At 43.3% G+C, this 27,351-nt stretch overlaps 1 protein-coding gene, 1 non-coding gene and 1 pseudogene across 2 annotated transcripts in view; 1 reads left to right on the top strand and 2 right to left on the bottom strand.

The window, feature by feature from the left end:
- Positions 1 to 15,055, bottom strand: part of LOC103751229 (isoleucine--tRNA ligase, cytoplasmic) — a gene marked incomplete in the record, with an annotated part of 61,758 nt that extends 46,703 nt beyond the window's left edge. Inside the window, 6 exon segments of the mRNA XM_029556920.1 lie at positions 1,104 to 1,221; positions 5,373 to 5,455; positions 7,763 to 7,882; positions 8,295 to 8,451; positions 8,948 to 9,073; positions 14,948 to 15,055. Coding sequence (XP_029412780.1) covers positions 1,104 to 1,221; positions 5,373 to 5,455; positions 7,763 to 7,882; positions 8,295 to 8,451; positions 8,948 to 9,066 — 597 coding nt within the window.
- LOC115067869 lies at positions 8,034 to 8,171 on the top strand (annotated as a pseudogene).
- Positions 11,481 to 11,613, bottom strand: LOC115067870. The gene has a single exon (XR_003847234.1). It is a non-coding gene; the product is annotated as a small nucleolar RNA SNORA84 (small nucleolar RNA).
- Positions 15,056 to 27,351: the final 12,296 nt, after the last annotated feature.

Genomic DNA, 27,351 nt, shown 5'->3' with positions numbered 1-27,351 from the left:
AAAACATTTTTATGAATACAGACAAGAAAGATACAGTTCACGTGCTCAAAGACTCACTAGGGCTTATCCTGTCTACTATATGACATAAAGCAGTCACCGCAATTACAGCAAGTAGTTATCAGAGAACAGATCCTAACACAACTTAGCATTTCAATTAAATCTTCAAAACACTTTTAAAAATATTTTAATTTTTTAACTCTATGTGTATGAATGTATTGACTGCATGTGTGTAAGTGCACCCATGTCATGGAATGCCCACAGATGACAGAAGAGGACATCGGATCCCCTGGAACTGGAGTTACACAGGTGGTTGTTAACTGCCATGGGTGCTGGGAATTGAATCCAGGTCTTCTGTAAGAGCAGCCAGTGCTCTTAACTGCTGAGCCATCTCTCAAGCCTCCAAAATACCTTTTAAGTGGCACACAACTTTAATCCCAACACTCAAGGCAGAAGCAGGCAGATATCTATGAATTTGAGGCCAGCCTGGTCTACATAGTTAGTTCCAGGCCAGCTAGGGCTACTGGGAGACCCTGTTTCAAAAAGACAAAAGAATAAAAAAAAATTTTTTAATGATATATATACATGTGTGCCTGTGTGGGCATGTGCATGTGACTGCAGGTACCCGGTGAGGCCAGAGGCGTCAGATTCCACAGGAGCTGAAGTTATTGGCAGTTCTAAGTCACCAAATGTGGTTGTTGGAACTGAACTTGGTTCCTCTGGAAGAACAAGTTCTCTTAACTGCTGAGCCATCTCTCCAGCCCATGCTCACAACACCTTTAACAGATAATACTATGAAGAACAGTAACTGGAAGAAAATATGTCAGACCTAGATTTGTTAAGCACAAAATATGATCAAAACAAAAAGTCTACCACATCTAAATTAACACATAATAAATCCAGTGGGGGAAAAGTATCCCTCTTTTTAATCTAACAGAGCCTCCAAGTGATGACTAGCAGTATCATCGGCACTCAGTAGTAACAGACATCAACACTGCATGTTGCGAATAACTGGGAATACTCAACGTTGATCACAAGCAGTCAACTCTTATACGAGAAGCCAATACTGAAAAACAGCTTAGCACATCTTTACCACATTATAGTACCTTGTAATTCTGGTGTGACTCAAAGTTGGAGAGTGGAGTGCTGCACGCAGTGGAGAAGGGCATGACTTTCACACCCCTATACACAAGGCCTTTGTCATAGAGTTGTTTGAAGACCCACCTGGCAAGTTAAGAGACAGTGTTTTAGAAATACATTATCAAAAATCTTTTGTTCAAATGCAGTTATGTTAATTTCTAGTTAGAGCTTCCTTCTACCAAAGAAGTGAAAAAACAATACATCATTTGGTGACTTTAGGTAAATCACAGCACCAATGCCTAAATGTAGATTATAGGAGTGCTACTATCAAGGCGGGGAGGTTGTTTGGTGGTATAGAGCTTATCCAGAATGTGCAGAGTCCTGGGTTCAATCCCAAACACCAGAAAAACAAGCAACCATCTACTGATAAGAAAAGTTGTCCACAACAATTAAGAAAGGCAAACAGTAGCTAAACAAAAGGAGAAGGAGGCAAATATTAGAGCACACTGAAAACTGACTTACCAATGATGTAAATCTCCACCTATCGGCATACTTACTTACACTAAAACTCTTAGCGATGTTGAAAGAACAAATTCTTATCAACATACTAATTATGATTGGGAACTTTCTTTGGGTTTTTGGTGTATTATTTAAATTTTTTAACAGGCAGGTTTTATAAAGCTATTGAAAAGTATAAACTACTAGGATTAGAATCATCTCTCTTCTACAGCTAACTAAATATTTTAATGAATATTTAAATGTGTTACTGTAAGGTAATTATAAATGGATACCACAGATACTGATGTCACCTCAAGTTCTCCTGTGTTGATTACTCACTTCTCCCAACTGGATTACAGACTGCATTGTGGGAATCCTTACTTCAATCTGCCTTTATTTTTTTTACTTTTCATTTTCTAGTTACAAGATGCCTAGGGTAATTTGTTTTTTGAGATAAAGTCTCTTACTAAGTAGCCTAGGCTAGCCTTGAATCATAATCCACAAGCTCAGCCTCTTTAATGCTTGGATTACAAGTGTGCACCACTACCTACAATTAGGATAACATATGGACTACACTCTTTCCCACAGGGCTGGGATGTATCTCAGTGGTAGTGTTTGCCAAGCAGGTTTAAGATCATGAGGATAATCCTCAGCACCACCTCAAAACAGAAAAAAAAAACAAGAACAAAGTCAAAAAAACTTACTTCACTTGCCAAAATGTGAAGAAATTTAAATTTCTTTTAAAAAGTTATGCTTTTTTGGTCTTTCTGAGACAGGTCTCCCTGTAGCCCCAGCTGTCTTGGAACTCACTATGTAGAGCAGGCTTAAAAAGTATGTTTTTTCATCCTATTTTCATGGCTTTAGAAAAAGGTAAATATACCTTTATATATATCTCTAAAAGGCTGAGTTTTTTACGTTTACTTATACATATGAATCTGTATGTGGGTATGTACACATGAGCGCACACGCCCACAGAAGGAAGAAGAGGGCATTGGATCCCCTGAAGCTGGAATTACAGGAGGTTATGAGCTACCCAACATGGGTACTAGGAACTGAACTCAATTCCTCTGGAAAAGCAGCAAGTATTCCTAACTGCTGAGTCATTGTCCCAACCCCTAAAAATGTTATTTAAAACAAAATTCTCGCCAGCATGGTGGTATATGTATACAATTTCAATACTTGTCTGAAATCCCAATTATTTGAGGGGTTGAGGATAGGAGATTATGAGTTTGAGGTCAGCCTAGACTATAACCTGGCCTCAAAAACAAAACAAAACAAAAACGTCCCGAGTTGAAACTCAATCTTCAATTATAGCCTATGATACAAGAACACTCACAACAGAGGAAAGAATATTAGAGGAACATAATATATTAGAAAGAGGCTTAAACTTAAGAGCCATAAAATTATCAGTGTGATCTCAGGCTAGTCATAATCACTTTTACCTCCAGTAAAATCCTAACCCAATCCACAGGGCTCTCTGGATCATGTGGGAAATACTTTATATAACACTCCCAAGCATCAACTCAATCTAAACTGTCACTACTAGAGATACTTCCATTATTAATGGGATCTCATTACTTTTTGAATTTATCATCACTCTACTTGCCTTCTTTATATGGCCATGTGCTCCTGAAGAATACCAAGCCTTTAAACTCCAAGAGCTTTGTTTCTTTCTGTGGTGCTGGGGGAGGGGAGGGTCAATCTAGGGCCTTACACATGCTAGGCAACTACTGTTCCACTGGTCTGCAGCCTCAGTCCTTGGACTTTTTAGACAAAATGTTTGTTTGGTTTTTTTTGGGAGGGGGGGATGAAAAAGGTTTATTTGGCTTAAATGTTCCAATCACTGTCCTCTGTCATCAAGGGAAGTCAGGAAAGGAGCTCAAGTAGGTTCCTGAAAGGCAAAAGCTGGCAAAAACCAGAGGATTGCTGCCTACTTGCTTGCACCTGTTTTTTAGACAAATTCTTAAGAATTGTGAATTTGAGGCCAGTGTGGGCTATACTGTGAGTTCAAGATTACCTTGAGCTACATAATAATCTGTCTAAAAATTCCAAGGACTGGAGCTGGAGAGATGGTTCAGAGGTTAAGAGCACTGGCTGTTCTTATAAAGAACCAAGGGACGATTCCCAGCACCCACATGGTGGCTAACTGTCCCTAACTCAAGAGGAAAAGGCAGGAAGATTACAAGTTTGAGTTCTGTCTGGGATACACAGTGAGACCTTGTCTCAAAATATCAAGGCTGGGGCTGCAGACATGGCCCAGCCATTTAAGAGCACTTACTGCTCTTGCAGAAGACCTGGGTTTACTTCTCAGCACCCACATAGTACCTCACGACTACCTGTAACTCCATTTCCAAGGAATTCAACACCTCTTCTGGCCTCTTCAGGGTGCTGCATACACATGGTGCACATAAATTCATATGGCACACACATAAACATAAGTTAAAAAAAAAAAAATGTGGCTCAGTGGCAGACAGCTTGCCTAGAATTTGGAAGGCCCTATGTTCACTCCCCAGAACCAGGGGAAAAAACAAAAATAAACTGAAAAACACCCAGCTTTGTAATTCTTCTGTTTTTTTGTTTTTTTTTTTTAAAGTGTGCGTGTATCGCCTGCATGTGTGTAAGTGCACCCATGTCATGCAATGCCCATTGGATCCCCTGGAACTGGAGTTACGGACAGTTGTTAGCTGCCATGTGGGTGCTGGGATTCGAACCCGGGTCTTCTGCAAGAACAGCAGTGTTCTTAACTGCTGAGCCATCTCTCCAGCCCCAATTCTTCTGTACTTTTAAAGCATTAACTTAATAAAAGCAAGATTTCCTCAAGGTTGAATTATATGCCTTGGATATTTTGCAACCATAATGATGTTGCCTGTTGACCCAGTAATGATTCTCAGACTAGTACAGAAGGTCCACTTAGGACCACCCAATAAGACTGGCCTTGCTTCCATTGTCTTATGTAGCAAAAAGCAAATTTTCATTTGTATATATTACCAAACAATAATTAATTTCAGCAGTTCATTCACGTACACAATCCCTTATACTTTTTAAAAAGATACTTTATTTATTTACTTTTAAAATTTTATGTGTATGAGTGTATTGCCTGCATGTACATAAATGCGTCCATGTCATGCAATGCCTAAGGAGGTCAGAAGAGGGCACTGAGTCCCCTGGAACTAGAGTTTCGGACAGCTGGGAGTCAAACAGGGGTCCTCTGCAAGAGCAGCCAGTGCTCTTAACCAGGAGCCACCTCTCCAGCTCCACACTATCTCTTATGCTTAAAAGTGATTTTTCCTGCCAGGCATGACGGCACATGCCTTTAATCCCAGTACTTGGGATTTAGAGGCAGGCTGATCTCTATAAATGTAAGTCCACCTGGTCTACACAGTGAGTTCCAGGCCAGGCCACTCAGAGCTACATAGTAGTGAGATCCTATGTAAAAACCAAAACCAAAACAAAACAAAAACTCCATTCTCTCTGAATTTGGTACACATTAGTTTGGGGCAGGGAACCCACAAACACCAAAACCAAACCAGAACAACCCTTCACTTGACATTAGACTACAGTCTTTATTCTACTTCGCAGAAATACAAACACATTTGAACCTACTAGAGCTCTTCTACACTACAGAAGATGTGCATACTCTATTGTATTTCCAAAATCTAAAAATCTGAATACAAAAATATACCTTCTCTAAAATCCAATAATTAAAGACTTGAAAACAAACTGCTTCATGCAAGCATACCTCTCCTCTAACCAATGCAAAAGAATATGCATCATACTCACAATTTTAATAAACCTACCAGACTGATTCCATGAATTCTGGATACAGAGTCTTATAGTCGTTATCAAAGTCAATCCATCGGCCAAGTCTGGTAACAGTAGACTTGAAAGTATGAATAATATAGTATTAGAAAAACGAGACCTGCCAGTTTTTTACTTTTATTTTTACTACATACAAATATTCTGGGAAATCAGAATAATCAATGGTTCAAGTAAACTTGTATGTGTCCCTGGCTGATTCAGAAGTTCAGGCTGGCCTTGAACTTGTGGTGATCCTCCTGCCTCTGCCTTCCCAGTACTGACATTACAGGTGTGCACCACCATGCCTAGCAGATATTCACTAGTAACAGCCTACCAAAACCATCATTTGGTGAACACCAGAGAAATACCCATAGTTAGGAAGAATCATAAATGGATGCTAAAATTAATGACCGAAAGTACTTAAAGAAAAAGAATGTTGGAAATAATATTCCCCTAAGATACTTATTTCAAAGAAAAACCTGGGGGCTGGAGGGATGCCTCAGCGATTAAGAACACTTGCTGTTCTTCCAGAGGACCTAGGTTTGATTCCCAGCATCCACATGGAGGCTAACAACCATTCATAACTCCAGTTCCAAGGGATCTCACACCCTCTTCTGGCCTCTATAGGCAGTGCACACACATGGTGCACTTACATACATGCAGGCAAAATACACATACACATAAAATAAAAATTAATAAAATATCAATTAAAAAAAAACCTGAAACGTCACAAAGGAAAAACTAGATAGCCAGACATCTTAAATAAGACATCAATTCTTATGACACAGCACATACAGGTATGACATTACTTCTGTGTCATTCTTGCCAAAATTGCACACCTAAATTGGGTCATGAGAAAACAAGAATTCTATACATATCTTTGCATACATTCTTCAAAGGTAGCAGCTGTGGATACAGCTCAGTGATATACAGCAGCACCTGTTTAGCATGCACAGGGATTCAATACCTAGTAACCTTCCCTGCCCCGCAAAGGGACAAGGTCATAAAAGACAAAGACTAAACAAACATTCTACATCAAGGAGACTAAGAAGACATGCCACTAGCTACAAAGGCTAATCCTGGACAGGCATTTGGATCAGAGATAAAAATTAGTGGGACAAGAGGAGAAACTCAAGATCTATATAATATCTTATTAATATGAATTTACTGCTTTTGTGTGTCACTGAAGATATCAGCAATTGGAAACGGTAGATGAAGGATACAGAGGAATGCTCCATATTGAGTATATAGTTTTTAATATGCTTGAGATTATCTCAAAATAAAAAGTTAAGAATTTTTAAGAGAACAAAGAAAAGCAGCAGATCTGTATTTCAGCTGTATTCATCCTCACCAGAACTCTTCCCCTCTGGTGATCAGTCTGGAAAAAAAATAAGCTCTGACTTTCATGTTGATGGAACCAAACTTTATATACCAATAGAGTGAAGCTACTCAATGTCCAAGCAGGAGGACAGAAGCATGAAAGGACCATGAGGAAAGCAAGGTGTGGTGGCATGTGCCTGGAATCCCAGCACTCAGACTGTTGAAGCAGGAGGACCTTGGGTTCTGAGCTACAGAATGAAACAAACACAAAGAACATGAGGAAATACATGGAGAGAGAGCCTTAAAGAAAAGGAAAGAAATTCTATACACCAAAAGAAAACACTCATTGGGATTTGGTACCTGATGCAATCAAGGGGATTAACGTTTAAAGGCTAGGGAAGTAATACCATTGTACAAATTCTGAGGAACAGTAAGCTTGAGAGTTTGAAGGTAAGATGGAGAATATTGGGGGGTGGGGGGGACAGACATTATTATAAGGTTTCAACATAAGAGGAATGGGTCCAAGCTTAAATTCTTAAAAATATCTAAATTGCCAGGTACAGTGGTACATGTCTGTGATCTTAGAACTTGGGAAGGTCAGGCGAGAGGAGAGCCATGAGTTCAAGGCCAGCCTGGGCTGCACAGTGACAACCAGGTTAGCCAGGGCTACCTAGTAAACTCTCTCAAAAACCCAAACCAAACCAACAAAACCTCTGTGTTTTTATATTGAAACATCCAAGTAAGTCTGTCCCTCAGAACATCATGTTTATCACTGTGGGGCTAGAAGTAGAATAATTATCAAACCTCAACTTAATACATAAAAGAATCAGGAAAAAAAAAAAAGAGGGCACAGTTTTAGCTAACAGGGTTGGGGGCTGAAGCTAAAGACCCTTCCTTGTGCAGTCACAGTATAAAAAGGAGGGTCAATCCAACCCCTTATGTCACCACCTCACACGGACAGCCATGCTTTGGGGAACATTTCATAAAAAGCACAAGGGATGATAAGCCATTTAAATTCCCATTCTAAAAGTAAACTTCCTATTCATTCTCCTGAAAACACCCAACATACCCTCCACTCAGTAGAATATCTCATCACAATGGCTCGGCACTGTTTGTTATATTCCGCAATCCCCATTTTTGCCACATCCTCGGGCCCGTTGATTCCCAGTGTCCTATCAATTTCATATTCCTGAAAATACAATATAAGATAGTTAACAAACTTACCTTATGAAACAAATACAACTAAGCAACCCTAGAAAACAAAACAGCTTTTCCAAAAAAAAAGCAAAAAAACTACACAGAAAATTAGTAATAAATAATAATATGGAAACGAAGAAGGAAGTATCTGACATGCTTGTAAGTAATCAGTACATTTGAACTGGTGGACAAAGATATAAGACAGGTGCAAAAGTAAATCCTCTCTGTAACCCAGAACTCACTGCTCAGTGTGAGTCTTGATATATGTATGAAGGAATATAATACTGAAGACAGCTCAAAGTGATGATGGCACTGATAATGAGGTTGATTCAAAGAACACGGAGTTGATAATTTAAAAGAAAAAAAAGCATCAAAATCCATAAAGGCTGGAGACTCAAACGTACCACAGGTAGGCCATGACAATCCCATCCAAATCTTCTGTCAACATGAAACCCATTCTGGTGAGCATATCTTGTAACTATATCTTTAATTGTCCCTGCAAGTATATGTCCATAGTGAGGCAGTCCAGTTGCAAAGGGAGGCCCGTCATAGAAGGTAAATCTAACATAATAGAAATACATCAAGTCATTTTAAAACAGCAAGAAATTAGGACATTCTTATGTACGTAGTTATCATAGTCGAACATTTGGTGGTGGGGAGGAAGCAACAAGACCAGGGGATTCAGACATAACCAATTAGAAATTGACTGGAGGCCCTGCCTTCAGAAAGGCAACTAGTTATGAGAGAGCTGAGGAGACGGTTATGAACAAAGACTACAGGCAGAAAACACTGTAGATGTCTGTGGGGCTTATATTTAAGTGCTAAGTACTTAGTGAGGGTAGCGATGATTAAAAAATATAAGAAAGCAGCGTACAAACTATTCAAATGACTTCTAAGAACTAAGAACTCTCTTATTAATGTTCATTCCTGAGTATGTATTATGGCCACAACTGAGAGACTCTAAGAGGTATCTGCACGGATGGAAGTCCTATAAGAAATGTCTTATGAGAAATCACTACTTGTAAAGACTCTGTCTTTACCAAAGAAATTCACTTACTTTGGCCTATGTTTTGATTGCTTTAAGCATTCCTGGAAACAATTAAATTTGGACCAGAACTGCAAGATCTTCTCCTCTTCAGCAGGAAAATTGATGTTTTCTGGAACTTGTTCAACCATTCTGTTGCTGTAAGAGAAATCAATTTGCTATGGTCACAGAGAAATCTAGGAATAGCAAGATAATAATTGCTAAAATGGGAATACACATTACTTCATACATACTGCATGTGTAAACCAACAGCTTTAGTGGGTAAAATGTATATACCATAAAGTGTATGCTTTAAAAGTGCATAATTCAGCTGGGTGTGGTAGCCTACGCCTTTAATGCCAGCACTGGAGAGTCTGAAGCAGGCTGATCTCTGAGACTGAGGACAGCTTCTTCAAGTTCCAGGCCAACTGGGGCAATAATGAGACCTTGTCTCAAAAACAAACAAAAAGGGGTACAGTTCAGGTATTTTTTAGTATATTGAAAAGGGACGTAACCACCCATCACCACTATCTAATTTCAGAACACATTCAAACCTCCCCTAACCATTAAAAATCACATTTTCACCCAGTTCAGCTCTGGCACCCTCTAATCTTCTTGCTAACTCTATAATGATGTGCCTATTTATATTTCATGTAAAATGAAAATTTATCTGTTTGTGTCTGGTTTCATTTGCTTAGCATGTCATTAATACTATAATCACATTGATACTTCATATGGCCCTACCACATCTTATAAATTCATTCATTTACACATGTGGAACGTGGAATGATTTGCCTTTTTGGCTTATTGTAAGGCTGCTATGAACATTCAAGTTCAAATTTCCATTCAGGGGCCAGTGAGATGGATCAGTGGGAAAAGGCACTTGCCAATAAATCTGACCACCTGAGTTTGATCCCATATGATGAAAAGAAGATAATTAACCTCAAGTTGATATCTGATCACACATCTACCATGGAATGTTCATAATCTCCCCCCACTCAAGAAAAACAAAGGCAGGCCGGGCGTGGTGGCACACACACTCACAGGCAAATCTCTGTGAGTTCAAGGCCAGCCTGGTCTACAGAGTGAGTTCCAGGATAGCTGGGGCTACAGGAAGACCCTGTCTCAAAAAGACCCCCCCAAAAAAAACAAAAAAAAAAAAAAAACTTTTCTCTTAGGTATATAGTTATGAATGGAATTTCTGGATCATATAACTGTCACTTAACTTTCTGAGAAGCTGCCAAAATGTTTTCCAAAATGACTGTACCACTCTAGGTCTCCCCCAGCAGTAAACGGGGGTGCCAACTTCTTCATATCCTCCCTACCCATCCTTACTGTCTAGCTTTGCAGTAGAGCTGTCTTACAGGATACGAGGTAATACTCAACTGTAGTTTTGAGTTATATTGCCCTAATGACCACTGATGACCGAATGACCATGTGCGTTATAGGCCATTTGTATATCTTCTTAGGATAATATTTACTCAGCCTTTGCCCTTTTTAAATTGGGTTGTCTTTTCAAGGCTGAGGTTTAAGAATTCTTAAAGGGGCTAGAAAGGTAGCTCAGTGGTTAAAAGTGCTTGCTGCTCTTCAAGTTCATTTCCCAGCACCCATGTCAGGTGGCTCATAACTGCCTCTAACTCCAGTTCTAGGGGATCCGATGCCCTCTTTTGGCCTCTGCAGACACCTGTATATACCTGGCCTACACTCAAACATAAACATAAATAAAACTAAAAATAAGCCTTAGGAAAAAAATCTTAGGCTAGGTTATGGTGGCACACACCTTTAAATCCCAGCATTCCAGAGACAGAGGCAGGTGGATCTCTGTGAGTCTGAGCCAGCCTGGTATACACAGTGAATTCCAGAGCAGTCAGGGCCACTTAATGAGACTCTGTCTCAAAATAAATAAGCACTAAAAACAACGTAATTTAAGAATAGCAGTTGACTCAGATGCAAGAGTGAAAAAGGAAGCATCTTAAAGAAAAAGAACAGATGTATCATTTACGTAAAACAGCCATTTCCAATCAGAACACACCATGAAACATTATTAGATCTGCTGTTATTACAACAGCCAGCCTTCCAAAGATGGAACGAAATTAATTTCCATTATTTATTGATTTGTCGGGGGTCCCACTGGCTCAGCAGGTACCTAATCAGAGGCATGGAATTGTATACAGAAGCTAAGAGATGTTTAGACAGCAACACATTCATTTTTGTCACTTCTAATCTACTCTTGAGATGACTATCTTTTGGAGCTTATTAGAGATGCAGAATCACCAGCCACAACCAGGACCCAGGGTCAGAATGTACATTCTAACAAGATCGCTAGGAGACTCACACGCAGATCTAACTTGAAACAATGTCATTCCATACTGTTCTGATAATTAGTTACTCAGGGATATCCACTCCAACCTCTTTGTTGAGAACATGATATCTAAGCTTTCTGAGAAGTGGGAGAACAGCTTTTACTGAACTTTCAATGGGGTCTCTACTGCCCCCCAAAAGATTAAGAATCACAGTATTATATCAAATACAGAGATCTTGCACAACAGCACTGTTTTAGGAAGAACAATGTACCAGTGACCGGGCTATGGCAGCTGCTGAGAAGAAACAGCTCCCATGCATAAATCACAGGATTTCTCTGGCCCACTGTACCCACTGGAGAGCTGTACCTGCACAACAGCCTCCAGCAACCACGGGGCGGAGGGAGGAGATGAGGTTGAGGAAGGGCATGTCAACACTGCCAGGTAATGTACAAGAATGCCATTCTGTCCTTTGCCTTCTAAACACAACCCAGGCCCTCCTTCTTCACTGTTCTGTAACTCCTTCAGGCCATTTTGGCCTCAGCTTCCTCGGGCTGCTCCTCTTCCTTTTTCCTTTCCTTATACAGCCAAGGTTGGCTTACTCCCTGTGTAGCTAGGGATGACTCTGAACTTCAGATCCTCCCCCCTCTACTTCCTGAGTGCTGGGATCATAGGTAGGCTTTTAGGAGGTATTGGGGATGGAACGCAGGGCCTCAAGCATGCAAGGTAAGCATTCTATCAACTGAGGGAACTCTGCTACTTTTAAACTACTTCCTTTACCTTCATTTAAATTTATCTCAATATTATGTTTTTAAAAAGATTGCATTTATTTTTATTTTACATGTATGGGTGTTTTGCCTGCATGGATGTAAGTAGTAAGCACACTACATGCACACAGTGCCCATGGAGGTCAGCATGTATGTAAGTCATAAATATACTACATGCATGCAGTGCCCATGGAGGTCAGAAGAAGGCGACAAATCCCTTGTAACTGGAGTTACAGCTGGTTGCGAGCCTCCATGTAGGTGCTAGGAACCAAACCTGGGTTCTCTGTGAGAGCAGCAAGTCCCCTTGAACACAGTCATCTCACCAGCCCCCATCTCAGTATATCCTGAGAAAGTACAATGAAACTCCTTAGATCTTGATAGGTGTTAGCATATAACTGTCACACCAGCACCTGGGAGGATGATCACAGGTTTGAGGAAAGGTTAGATTGCACAGACTGTCTGAAAAACAAACATGCTAGCATCTTGCTACAATTGATTTCTCTTTTAACTCTGCTAAATGGCTCCACCACTCTTTTCATTACTCATGCTGAGTGCCTTTTCCTGGGGCTATGTGAATGTTCAGTCAGTCCAGACAGTCCAGATACAATGGCCCAAAGAGCCGGCTCAGTGGAGAAAGGTGCCTTCTGCCATGCCTGATACCTGAGTTCAATCTCCAGGATCCAGATGGTGTAGAGAACTGACTTCTGCAAGCTGTCCTCTGACCTCCATATATGCACTGGCACACACACATTTGCACGCACACAACCACACACAAAATAATTTTTTTTTAAAAAAGGAAAAATTTGTACACAAAGATACTCGCACGTGAAAGTTAAAGATATCAGGATGAAATTTTTTTCTTGTCAGATTCAGACAAAATTAAAAGCTAGAACATTAAGAGTGGAGAGGACTCATGTTTGTGTACTGCGTAAGTACTTTCTAAAGGTTCAAAAGAGGGGATGGACTGGGACCCTAGCATCAAAATAAAGAGATAATCCTTTTACCTGGCCCTCTTAGGCCATGGTAAGAGCTTACTGGAGCATGTGTATTCCCACTGAAATAATCTGCTACTCTCAAATAAGTATCAATCATTAGAGAATCTTCCCCTCATTCTTATTTAGGTTGACACATGGAAGCACTGCTTTTACAGACAAATGACAGAGAATAACCAAGCTATGCAAGATGGCTAAAGTAGTACAGTGCACCAATAAAATGAGTACCATGCAGCTAGTAAAGAGAAGCTGGTGCACATAAAATATAGTTGGTCTGGGCTGGGGGTAGCACTCAGTGGCATAGTGCTTCCCTAGTATGAATAAAGATTTGGGTTCAAACTCCAGCACCATCAAAAAATAAAAACCACCCCAAATCAATCAATCAAACCAAAAATCCTTCTGCATCTGCAAGGCACTGGTTTCAGGAAGCCTTGAAATACCCAAACACAAGGATGCTGAAATCTCAACATATATAAAATGCAGAATTTGCATAAACATTCATTTCCTTGTGTATTTTAAATAAACTAGATTACTTACAATTATCTAATACATTTTTAAAAATCAAATGAGAAATTTAGATTTTTTTAATTAGTTATTTTTTTTGAGACAGGGTCTCCCTGTAGCCCCAGATGGACTGGAACTAACTATGTAGAACAGCTTCACCTCCATCTCACAGAGATCAGCCTGCCTCTGCTTCCTGAATGCTAGGATAAAAGACATGCGCCACGGTGTCCTGCTAAACTTATTTTTTTATCTTATGTATATACTCGTCTTTTGCCTGCACATATGTTAAGTGCGCCCTTGTATGAAATAGTCCCAGAGGCCAAAAGAAGGCAACGGATCCCCTGAAACTGGAATTATGGAGGGTTGATGGCTGTCATGTAGGTGCTCGGACCCAAACCTGGGTCCTCCGAAAGAGAAGTCAGTGCTCTTAACCGCTTAGTCATCTCTCCAGCCCTAATACTTAATACATCTAAAATGCTAAACAGTTGTTATACTCTATTGTACAAGGAATAATGATCAGAAAAGAGTCTACATGTACAGATGTAACCATTAACCTAACTACATAGCATTTGACCATTACTTCGTTGAAACCATATTCTACTTACACATTAAAAGAAAAACGTCAGGCATCCCGATCTATGTGCATATTATACGTAGCATATTTTCCAAAGGCTTTTTTTTTATTTCATGAACCTACTAAAACTGTGAACCATAAATTCATACTTCATAAGGTTGGAAACTGTCCCATCCCACCTACTCCTCATACACATCCTAAGCTAGTGATAACGGCGACGGCTCATCTTCTGACCCAACATGATGGTTTCTTTTGGGTGTGGTACTCCGCCCTTCTCCAAAGTCCAAGCTCACAGGAGCTCCAGACAATGCATCCCCTTCCACCTCCAAATTCCTCTGAATAGCTATCCTTTGTTTCCAATGAGGTGTGAGCGTGAAAACGGCATTACCAGTCTCTTTGTGAGCCCAGGACCAGCACACTGCATGTACCTCACCCTCCCAAGGTCCCCAGGATTTAGTGCACGGGGACCAGGAACACGTAAGGAGGGTCTGGAATTCGGAATGGCTCCTAAATTAGTCCTTACAAACAAATGCCTAGACTTGGAGACCTTATCCGCCTTCCGACCTTCTTTAGGATGTTCTACCACCCTCGGTTCGCACACTACAGGATTCAAAGACCACCGTGGTGCCAGTGCACAACTGAGGAACTTCTATAGCTCTCAGCCCTCGGCCGGTTGACACAGGAAAGGACTGGTGCCTGGCTCGAGTTCTGCAACGCCACTGACCGCCCCTTCTCGTCGGCTCTTTGGGAATTGCTATGTACACGGCGCAGGCATGGCAGGCCCAGAAAGTGTGCGCCTTTTCACTGTCATGCCTGGGGGCTGTAACACGCGCGGGCCTCGGTCTCCGGCCAGCCTAGCGCAATGGGGGGCCCGCGGAGCGCAGGGTGCAGCTTACCTGGGGAACCCCGGGCCCTGGAGCCCTGGCAGGACCTGTGGACCACGCTCGGGCGCGGGTACTCGAGATGATGTAATGCGTGACAGCACCGCGCGCAGGCGCCGGCTACGGACTGCCCAATCAGCTCGTGCCGTCAGACACCCACAAACAACCCTTGCGGCGATTGGTCGCCTGCGCCGTAGTCCTGCTCTGTGGGAAGCCGGTCTTCAGGGCTCAGCCCGGAAAGCTAAGAGGAGGAAGGGGACTGCGCCCTGACGTCACGGCGGGGCGGGGCAGCAGCCACCAGTCTGGGCCTCTGAGCCGGCGGGGCTCCTTCAGCTTGGGTACCTAGTCCTCTGAAAGGATGTAAGGTCTGGCCATTTCGACCATTAAATCACTTCTAAAATTATTTTGACACCAGGTCTCAAGTATCTCCGACTGGTCTGGAACTCGCTTTTCAGCCAAGCCTTGAACTTGATCTTCCTACCTCCACCTCCCAGTGCTGGGATTACAGGCGTGCCCCACCACACCTACTTTGTATGAGATGCTCAGTTATGAACCCAAGTCTTTGGCCTTGCCAAATAAGGCGTGAGAGTGGAAACTGCACTCTGCCAACTGAGCTACATTCCCAGACCCCTCATCCAAAATTTATATCCATAACTGAAACTTTGGACAAGTGGCTACCATAATTATTCTGGGGCCAGTGCAGTTAACCTGAAGACTGCTTGCCGTGTGGTAAATGGCCTGAGAAGGGAAGAAAGGGTATGGCAACCTGCTTTAAGATGGTTCCTTTAATTTAAAATACAATTTGAGCCGGGCTTGCCTTTAGTCCCAGCAAGCCAGAGCCAGAGGCCTTTGAGTTCAAGACCAGCCTGTTCTACATAGTGAGTTCCAGGCCAGCTGGGGCTATGGGGAGACCCTGTCTTTAAAAGACCAAAAATAAATAAATATAATTTGCTTATTTATTATTATCATGCATCTGCTTAGTACCTTCCAGATCTGCTGATTAAAAACAAAAGGGAATCTGGATCTTGGCACCATATCCCTTGAAGGAAAGTTTTGACCTTGACAATTGACTTAAGTGACCAACTGCCCATTTTATTCCTTATTGACAGAAAAAATGGATTTGGCCTTAAAAAGGCAGAAAGTTTAGTAAGTCTCATTGAGGACATTTTTGATAAAACTATTCAGCATCTACTCAATATTTACTATGTTCTAGGCCCTACTGTGTTGAGAATTAAAGTGAGTGGGTTCATGTTCTCCTGAAAAGGGGTTACCTTACTTACTTGATCAGGGATATAGTTTATTAACCAAAAAAATTCAGAATGTTTTTAAGTTTTGGCATTTCTATGTTGTTACCTGTCTGTTCAGAGAGCAGAGATAGAACAAAAGGCACCTGGACAGGTGTGTGTGGGGGAACAACCTATGGATCTTGACTGACTAGTCTGATTTAAAAATTGGATTTGGGGGCTGGAGAGATGGCTCAGCGGTTAAGAACACTGACTGCTCTTGCAGAGGACCTGGGTTCAATTCCCAGCACCCACATGGCAGTTACCAACTGTCCTTAACTCCAGTTCTAGCGGAACCTGAAATTGACCTCCGTGGCATTGCATGACACGAGTGCACTCATTTACATTCAGGCAATACACTCATACACATAAAATAAAAATAATAAATAAAATACTTTTTAAATTGGATTTTGAAACATTATATAGCACTGTTGTGTTGGAAAGTTAAGAGAACACTACAGAAACAAACTCAATCCCCAGCTGAACCACCGTAATGACACCACATGGAACAGAGATCAGTACCCCAGAGAATGCTAACTATGGTCAATATGGCTCATTTATGAGCAAAATAGGGGCTTTTACTGAGATAACAAGGTATAAATGTGATTTACATCAAGAGAACATAGAACAGCTTGTTGAGTAGTTCTGAAGGCTTAGAAACACAGAAATCTAGATTGACTCTTCAAGCTTATTCTTTGTATTCTAAAGATTTATTTTTATTTATGCATATGTGTATGTATGTCCCTTGTGTGCAGGTGCCTGAGAAGACCAGTAGGCATGAGATCCCCTGGAGCTGGAATTATAATACAGGTAATGGTAAGCTGCTCATTGTGGATGCTGAGAACTGAAATCAGGTTTCCTGGGAGAGTAGCAAGTACTCTCAACAGTGGAGACGTCTTTCCAGTTCCTGCACCCTACTTTACAAAAACAAAATAAAACAAAATGTAAAAACTGAGCATCTGTGTAACAGGCACAGATTCAGGCAGTGAGGACGTAATGGTTAACAAACCAGAATAGATCCCAGACCTCATAGAGTATGTAAAGGAAATTGTTAATCAAGAAATGTGATAACTTGAGATGCCCAACCTGACTCAATGATAGTCTCTTAGAACACCTTTTTGTACATTTAAATACGAGGTCTGTCTTGAACCCAGATTTAGTGAAATTTGAAACCTGCTTTCTTATCTGGACTTGGGATCTGACTCCTATCTGTTGAGTATAGCTTTTTAAAAAAAATTATTATTATTATTTAGACAGGGTCTCACTATGTGGCACTACCTGACCTGACCTGGAACTTGTGTAGACCAAGCTGACCTCAAACTCAGAGAGATCTACCTGTACCACCACACCTTGGCTTGGTCTTTATTGTCTATATGTGTCTAAATGTATTTGTGTGTGCTGTGGCCCATGTAGGCTAGAAGAGGGTGCTGGAACCCCTAGAACTGGAGTTATAATCGTTAGTCATCATGTGGGTTCTGGAACAAAACTCAAGTCCTATGGAACAGCAGCAACTGCTCTTAACCACCGAGTCATCTCTCTAGCCTCATAGTTGGTATTTTTCATAAACCCTGGTCTAATTAGACTATTGAGAGTGATAGGCCCACCTTCATATGTTGTTACATAATTGAGGACCGGAACACACTGTAATTGTCTTCCTTTTCTGATCCTCACAGAACTCTTAGGATGTTGGTCTAAACATTTCAATTAACTTGTCATCAGAACACAAGTTCAGAGCTCAAAGTTGACTTGTAATTCATCCCCACATCCCTTTTTCAAAGGATAAAACAAAGGTAAAGAGTATTTAGAATAATCAGAAAGATTTAAACACATGTACACTGGGGGGCTGGAGGGATGGCTCAGCAGTTAAGAACACTGGTCATCCTTGCAGAAGACCCGGGTTCAAATCCCAGCACCCACATGGCAGCTAACAACTGTGGCAGGTTTCCTCATGGGTCCAGCCCACAAGGGACTGCAGGGAACAAAGGTTCTGGCCGAGGTGGGGGTGAGCGGCATGGAGTCAACACACAGACACTGGGAGTCAGGTGGAAGCAGGCACTAGGCAAGGTGCTTCAGACTCGTTTATTGCTGGGAAGGGCAGGCCTTATATATATCTCTCCCCCTGCCCCCAGTGTCCCATAAGCTGGTGTGTCACTCCCTGATAGATCCCCTCATCCAGGCCACTCGCTTCATCAGTCTCTAGGTCCGGGGGCAGATTATAGGTTGGCTCTTTTGCGGAAGCGCGGGCTGTGCTCTCAAGGCGGCCTGTGCTTAGGTCTGCACTTCACCCTCTACATATCCATCCCTTTTTATTATAGAAATGTCAGTGGGAGTCAAGGTTCTTTGCCTCAACATAGTGGACTCCACCTCAGAGGGCACCCAGCTGGATGAACTGTGCCTGTCTTAGGTCATCCTGACCATCAGGATCTTACCCATCATTGACTACCAGCCCTCGAAGGGTGTGACCTCTGGCATGACCATGTGAGGGAGGAGGAGGGCAAGAAGTTACACAACTACTTCTTGGATATCAGCAAGCCGGATCTACTGGACCTTGGGGTTGAGGGGGTCGAAGTCTGGATCCTTGAGCATCTTGAGAACCTGATACACCGAGTAATTTACTTGGTTTTGTCTGCAGAAGCATAGAACAAGTCATTATATGAGCAAGAAAAGAATTGAGACTATGATACACAAGAGTAAATAAGTAACAATCCATGAAGGGTCAAACAAAGCTTTTAAGTTTGACCGAAGTTTGTCAAAGAGCCCAGAGTTTATATTCAATGTCTGAGCCTGTGTATAATTTAGGGAGGTGAGCTGGTCAGTGAGCAAGGTGGAGTAGTTGAGAAACTTTTGGCTCCAGTGGCCATGGATGTACTGTGAGAGTTCCAACCTGGCCCTAGCGAGGTTATCTACTTTGTAAGGTCTAAGACACAGAGCTTTGAACTGTGGGTCACAGGCCATTAGCGTCATCTGTTTGACGATTGCCATCTCTTCCCCAGGAGGTCTTCCTGTTGTTGGATGACAGAAATGGCCTGGAAGAGGTGTTGATTAATAAGAGATTGAGTATGTAAGGCCACAGAGGTTTTAGATATGACCTCATTGAGTGTTTCCGCAGTAGTGCAAGATTGAGTGATAGCAATAGCAGCAGTGGCAGCAGCCCCTAGGGAAAGGATAATGGAGGTGACAATCGCTGCTGTAATACCAAAATCTCTCTTGATCCAGGGGAAGGGTTGGAGAGCCATCTGTTCCATGAGGGTGATAACATGGAAGTGAGAAGCATTGGGAATGGGAACCCAGATTGCTGTGGGTTCGTGCACAAAGAGAAGAAGAGAGGCAGGGAAAATCCAGCATGCCGAGAGAGGGCAGTTAACGAGGGAGCAGTTAAGGTTATCCCCCGGGTTGTTCAAGAAATTAGCAAGGAGCAGAGCAAACAGTGGTCACACACAAACAGGTGAGGAGATCGAATGGGAGATGTTAACAGAGACTTCATTAGGTGTCCAAGTTGGGTCTGCGACACCCGAGGAACCATCTCTGAGTTATCGCCCATGTTTGTACCATTAAAGATGGCTCCACCTAATACAAAGAAGAGAGGACGCAAATCCAGGCAAGCTGCCGGCCCACAGAGCTCCCAGGCCCCACTGACAGTATCTTTATGCCTGGGGTCAGGGTAGACATAGGAGTAAGGTTTTGTAGAGACAAGGTTTCTCCAGGTTGCCAGGGAGGAAGCCTTTGGGTGTCCATCATAATCCCCCATAGTAAAGAGGAGCATACTTCCAGGAGTGAGCAGGAGGCAGTGTTCCCATGGAAAAGGAAAGTGCAATGTGGTGGGAAGTTTATGGGTGGGAGGGCACCGGGTCCATGGAGGATGCCTGACCCTTGGGGGGGTGGCTCCAGGGGGCACGAAGGACACTGTAGTCTCAGAAGTGTCTTTTACTAAGGGAGACCAGATTTTGAGGCCCCATAAGGAGCCCTGGCTCTGGTTTCCATGAAAGTCACCTGTTGTGATGTTAAAGAGGGAGTGACAGCAAGAGGTATTAGGGGAGGAGGGGTTAAGGGCTGGGCTGAAGCAGAGCAATCCTGAAAGGGACCATGTGCCATTTATGGGAATAGATGCATGAACCAATTCCATGGTGGGGAGACCGAGGGATTCATTAGTAGTAAAGAGAACTGGGAAAGCAGGTGACTGTTCGTCTACAGGGAGGATCAGAGGTGGTAAGGGGACCAGTGCCCAGAGATCTGAAGCCTGTGGAGAAGCACAGCCAAAGGACAAAACGGTGCCAAAGATAACGAAGCCAGAAAAGGATGCCATGGCTTATCAAACTCGCAGTCGGGCCCAGTCTCCAGATGGTTTCCATAGCTGGTAGGATGTCTCCTGATGGAATCCAGATGGGGGCCATAGAATCCTGTGGAAAAATACAAGCGTATCCTCGTCCTCATGTCAGGATGGGGAGGGGGGCTGGTTTCTGCCACAGGGATGAAATAGGATCCCTCCCGAGGTAAGGAGGACCAATGTTTGTATGCTAGACTGAGACCCCAGTCATCAAACATGAGGAAATTAAGGTGGAACAAAGCCTCAGTAAGAGCCAGGTGAGGGTCGCATTTGGCTTCAGCTGAGGGGCTTTTAGCCAGGAGGGACATAAGTGTCCTGTTGGTCCTTTCAACAATGGCTTGTCCTTGCAGGTTATAGGGAATACCAAAGGTATGTTTGATTTTCCAGGAGGAAACAAGTTTATTGAATTCTTGAGAGGAATAAGCAGGCCCCTTATCAGTCTTAAGCACCCAGGGTATGCCCATGATTAACATGGCGGACTTTATAGCTTTAATGACATGTATAGTCTTTTCCCCTGAGAGAGCTAAAGCATAAGTAAGGGAGGAGCATGTGTCAACTATAACATGAACGACTCTTAATTTCCCAAAAGGGGGATAGTGAGTCACGCCCAACTGCCAAATGGCATTGAGCATCAAACCACGGGGATTCACTTCTCCCCTGTTAAGGGGCCCGAGAGGCATGAGCGGGGCACAGGTAGCACATGAGCAGACATGGTGCTTGCATTGGGACATGGGGATTTCTGGGAGCAGTTTATGAATACTCTGAGGGGACAGGTGGAATTGTTAACATAAAGCTCTTGCTTGTTCTAATAGGCTAGACTAGACCATCATGATCAGGGCATCTGTGGCGGCATTCCCCCGAGTTAGGATTCTGGGAAGGATGGTATGTGAGCAGATATGCAAGATGTACCATGGGTGGTTTTATTTTCTAGGCATTCCAGTAACTTGACCATAGTGAGGTGGAGTGGGGTGGAGGAGTTTTTAACATGAGAAAAGGTGATGACCTTAGCGACCTGAACAGCATAGGCATTATCAGAAAAGAGATTTAGGGGTTCATCCTGGCACTCTCCTATAGCTTTAAGTATAGCAAGATGTTCTCCCAACTGGACAGAGCCAGGATTAGGGACAATGTGGGTGATGTCCTTTTTTCCAGGATGATGTATCAGGACCCCAAAGTTCTTCTTATTAACATCCAAAAAGGCAATGGTCACTTGGGGAATTGGGGAGGAAGAATGAGTGCTGTGGGCTTAACTTCAAGTGGCAGTGTGAGAAGGTCCTGAATTCTTCTGTCTTGGGGCAGGTGATTGTCAATGGTGCCAGGGAAGCCTGATATCATAGTCTGAAAACTGATGGAATCAGCCCAGAGGGCCTGTAGGTTACGGAGGGGAAAGGGGAGCACAATAGCGTCGGGGTCTCTATTGAAGGGCTTTCGAGCTTGAGTGCGCCGTTTGACTGCCAAGTTAAAGGCCAGATCAAACTTGGAGGAAACCTACTGGAGCTCCAAGTATGAGAGATGGACCCAGATAGTGGCCCAGTCTGCCAAAGGGCACCAAGGAAGCCAGAAGAAGCCAGTAGCACTAAAGCCTGTAGGGATTGTAAGGGGTCATACCTGTCGAGGGTTGTTGATGAGAGTGACTCAATGATCTTTTGCAATAAGGCAATGGCCGGGAGAGTTAAGTTAATCTTTGCTGAAGGGCAGTTGGGGCCCTCCAAAAGAGAAAACAGTGCCCTCAATTCCTCCAAGGGAATGGGCAAGAATGGTTTAAGGCAATTTATGGTGCCACAGAGTTGTTGAAAATCGGCTAGTGCATAGACCAGCTTTGAATTAAAGGCAGGGGCCATAGGGTGTATGCTGACCAAAATGCTATGCCCCCAAAAGGCATCTGGCCAAAATGGTATGCCCCAAAAAGGCACCTCCTGTAACTTATCTAAGGCGATAGACAAGCCAAGAGACGATAGGTGGGAGAGTAAGTCTCTGGTTACCTTGTGGAGAAATTGTGGGTCAGGGTGGGACAACAGAATGTCATCCATAAAGTGAATAAATTGTACACTATGAGGGATGGCTGAAGTGGCTCGTGAGACAAAAAGCTGACAAATAGTGGGACTCTTTTTCATTCCCTGGGGAAGGACTTTCCATTGATATCTGAGGGCCAGCTTGTGGAAGTTCGGTTCCCAAACTGTAAAGGCAAAGATCTTGGGGGGCCAGCATAAAGATCTTGGGGGCCAGTGGAATTGAGAAGAAGCAATCTTTAATATCAAGTGTTATGATATAATAAGAAGGAGGAATAGCACCAGGTGGGGCAAGCCAGCCTGTGTTGAGCCCATTTTTTCCATTTGGTCATTAATGGCACATGAGTCCTGAAGCAATCTAAAATGGCCATTTTTCTTTTTTGTAATGAATATTGGAGTATTGTATTTACTAGTGGATGGTTCCAAATGTCAGAGGTCCAGCTGTTCCTGGACCAAATTTTTGAGGATAGACAATTTAGGTTCTATGATAGGCCACTGCTCCACCCAGATCGCATCTGTCAAGAGGCAGGTAAGGGTGATCAGTGCAGGAGACTCCTTAGGGGATGTCCCAGGGAGGACAATGGCCCTTAGAATTGGGGGTGCTGGTCAGGGCTCCAATTTCTCCCAGAGAGGCTATGACATCATCATAAAAGGCCTGATCGTCTGTGGTAAGGACCACACCCATGTCCTCCAGGACATCTCGACCCCACAAGTTGTGGGGGACGTCGGCCCTTATGGGAGTGAATGTGCCCTTACTCCTGTCTAAGTCCTTTCAGTGTACTGGGCGGATGACCAGCTTTGTGTCCTGGCTGCCCCCCACTCCCTTAATGGGTGGGCCAGGCTATTTCCAATGGGGGAACCAAAGAGACTCACTCTCGGTGATGATCGTAACATTGGCTCCTGTGTCCTATAGGCCCTTCACAGTGATCCCATCCAGAAATAAGGTCATTAGGGAGGAGTGATTAAGAATCAGAAGGGTCCATAAAATCTGTCTCATTCCCCCTCTTACTTGCGGGGCTGAGGGGCACCCCAGGTGGAGTTTAAAGGAGCCAAGTCTGATTGGGGCTGTGACCTACAATCTTTTGCCCAATGAAATCCCTTTTTGCATTTGGGGCAGCAGGTCTTGGGACGAGCACCGTTGTTTGGGCCATCCCTGTGGAGGTGTCCTGTCCTCCTGCAGTTCCAGCAGCCGCCTTTTGAATTGGAGGGAGTGGGCCTTCCTTGTAATAAGAGTGCCTCTAAGGAGGCAGTCAGGGCCTTGATGGACTCTGTCCTGGGGTCTAGGTCTCTAGTGGCAAATACCCATTTATGAATATCATCATTGCGGACAGGCACGATAGCATTGCGGGTAGGGGTATTTAGGCCCTCCCATGCCAGTTGTTTGATAAGCATATAGTGGGTGGGTCCAGACTCCACCCTCCATTCCACTACCCTGGTTATACAGGTGAGGAAGTCTGTGAAGGACTCCCCTGGCTGCTGAATCAAATTGCAGAAGAATGCCTGTGTGTCACGGGCGGAGAAACATTTAAGGGCCTTGAAGGCCAGCTCACTAACTTGTTGGTAGTAAGCATGAAGGCCAATAGTGGGACTGGGAAATGGGGTCAATATATTGTCCATGTCCTGTGAGCATATCCAGAGTAATATTAAGGCTATGTTGAAGGTTGAGACGTGCCTGATTTTCAGCCTGATCGTCGTAAGCCGAACACCAGCTCAGGAAGACTGAGGGCTCCAAAACTGCCTTTAATAAGTTATACCAATTGTAATGGGTCTGTAACTACATGTCCCATTGGCAGAGAACTTGCTCAAAATATTGGTAATTGGGGCCTGATTCATTGGCGGCTTTGTTGATGAGTGCAAGGTCTGTGAGAGTGGTGGGCACCCATGGCTGTTGCGCAGTGTTTGGGCCAACATTAACAAGAAAGGCAGACAATGGCTGGCAAGGAGCAGCAAGGGGTGGGCGGGCCATGGGGGGTATATAATGAGCGGGAGGTGCATCGGAGCAGGAGGAACATAGTTCCTTCCAGGGGTACTGGGGTGGTAGTGGTCTCCAATTGTTGTGGCTTTGAAAGCGGGGTCTGAGGTAGAGGCAAGGGGGCCCCTTCCTTGTCTGGATCAACCTCAGGGCTGGTTCCTATATCAAGGTCAGAAGGGGTTGAAGTAATGGCAAGGTCTTCACTGGCCTGATCCTGACAATGCTTATTGTGGACCGAAATGACTTCTTCAGGGAAGGAGGACTTAAGGCTGGCAATGATGGCTAAAAGGATCGGGACAAATGGGGCAGGGCAAACGACTCCCGATCCTACTTCCCTTTTTCAGGCCAAGAAAGGACCCACATCCAGAGGTCAGGATCCCACATATTCTTGGGAGAGACCCAAGAGGCCAAGTTAGTGGCTTCATCCCAGAAATTTTCAGTATCTTTTGGTTTAACTTTCAGTCCCCGAGTTCTAAGGAGCAATTTGAGCACTGCCGTTTGTGGCCCCTTGCACTGTGGTGGTAGGTTGCCCATTGTGGGAAGATCCCATGGAGGGAAACTCACCACGAAAGGAAAAGGCAAGGGTGACTACCAAGAGGGCACAAATGAATCAAACAAGGACTGTGAGCCACTTGGACATAAACCACCCCGACATGAAGAGGTGTATTGGATCCAAATGTCTTGTGCTTAGTGAGGGACTTTGGAGGGCTGTGACACCCTTGGCTGTATGCTCACATAGTGTCTCAGGGACCTAGAGCCTAGGCTCTGAGTTCGGGGTGGTTCAGCCCTTATGTGAACTCACCAGGACGAGCCAAGTAATAAAAGGTGTCGGCATGGACTTCAGGACCATGCAGCAGAGTGTGCCTTCCTGATTTAACAACAAATATGACAAACGGTAGAGGGGACAGAGGAGGGGGTGCACTCTCTCACCCTTGAGCAGCAGAAGAGACAGACAAAACCTGGGGCCTACTCACCAAACAAACCGAAGTTGGGGGCTTCACCAACCCCGGAGGGCTGAGAACCCTGTTCGGGCACCAGCTGTTGCAGGTTTCCTCATGGGTCCAGCCCATGAGAGACTGCAGGGAACAAGGGTTCTGGCCGAAGTGGGGGTGAGCAACACGGAGTCAACACACAGACACCAGGAGCTGGGTAGAAGCAAGCACTTGGTGAGGTGCTGCAGACTCGTTTATTGCTGGAAGGGCAGGCCTTATATATCTCTCCCCCTGCCCCCAGTGTCCCATAAGCTGGTGTGTCACTTCCTGATAGATCCCCTCATCCAGGCTGCTTGCATCATTAGTCTCTAGGTCTAGGGGCAGATTATAGGTTGGCTCTTTTGCGGAAGCGTGGACTGTTAGGTCTGGCACTTCACCTCCTACAAACAACTTTCCGTAACTCCAGTTCCAGGAGATCTGACAGCCTCTTCTGTCCTCCACAGGCATTGTACAACACGTGTGCACTTACCTACATGCCAACAATACACATACACATAAAATAATAACAAATAAAATATTTAAAAAACCCCAAAACTCCACAAGTGCACTGAACCATTTATTTAAAAAGGTTTTAACTTGTCATCAAAACACAACTACAGAACTCAAAGTCGACTTGTAACTCATTCTTTAAAAGGAGATAATAGTATAATCAGAAGTATTTAAACCCAAATGCATTGAACCATTTACTAAGAAAATTTTCGTGTAAATGTTGTACCAGAAGATGCCCATTAGTTATTGAAAATGAAGACCAAAGAAACTGTTCTGAGATTGCATGTTCTGTGTTGCTTAGGGTGGTTTAAACTCTTAAGGTTCATACAGTCTTCCCAATTCAGCTTTTCAAATGCTAGGGCTACAGGTGTGTGTCACCATAACTGGCTCTATTTAATTCTGGGACATAGTCACAAGAAGAAATACAGAATTCCACAGAAACAAATAGTAATCACAATGCTATGCCACCACCCAGGCTTTGAATATTCTTCTACTCCAAAATTTGTCCTTTGTCAATAAATTATTTTCTGGGTAAATGTCTTCTGGTGACTTGGTGAGCCATGTTCACATTCAGAATCAATATCAAAGTTGACATTTATTTAATTTGGTTTCATTTTCCTTTTGGCTTCTCTATGTTTCTTCTGACAATCCTAGAAAACAATAAAATAAAGAAGCTTTTATTAATGATAAATACAAATTGTCTTCAATAAAGTAAAACTTAGGTTATTGTTATTATTAAGACCATAGAAATCCATTTTGGAAGTACTCGCTGGGATGAACAGGACTATTTAACTTTTGGCTTATTGTTTAGGGAACCATAATTCAGACTGAAAAACCTGATTTTCTAGAACTTAATGAGACTGCCTAGACTTGGATCAGTCATTCAGATGAAAGTCTTCAGTCTCCTGACATGCGTCAGTGAAGTTTACATTATACTGGCAAATTGTCATGTGCTGTTTGAGCTTACTAAGAAGCTGGCTCTAGAAGCAGGGCTGCTCACCTCCACTTTGCAGACCAAGGCACATTTATGACAAGTGTCCTTCCATAACCCTTGTTTGGGAATGGGCTAGCCTCCCCCTAACTCTGTGACAGAGAGAAGAACAAAACAGCCTAAGAGTAAAGACACTGTACCCTTGAGAACAGCTAGAAGATAAACTATTCCCAACAGATGCTACTGTTGTTTATCCCATGATATAAAAGTGCCCGCAGTGGGAAAGATAGGCTAAAGTTTAGCCATGAGAACTTCAGCAATAGACAGCAAGTTCAACTGGAGACTCATGCTGACTGCCTCATTTGTACTGGATGTTGTGAGCACTCAATTTGATGATGTCACCTTTCTGTTATTTGTTC

This window comes from Nannospalax galili, unplaced genomic scaffold (assembly GCF_000622305.1).
Source record: "Nannospalax galili isolate Female #2095 unplaced genomic scaffold, S.galili_v1.0 scaffold367, whole genome shotgun sequence".
NCBI classification, from domain to species: domain Eukaryota; kingdom Metazoa; phylum Chordata; class Mammalia; order Rodentia; family Spalacidae; genus Nannospalax; species Nannospalax galili.
This window is presented reverse-complemented; position numbering and strand designations above follow the sequence as displayed.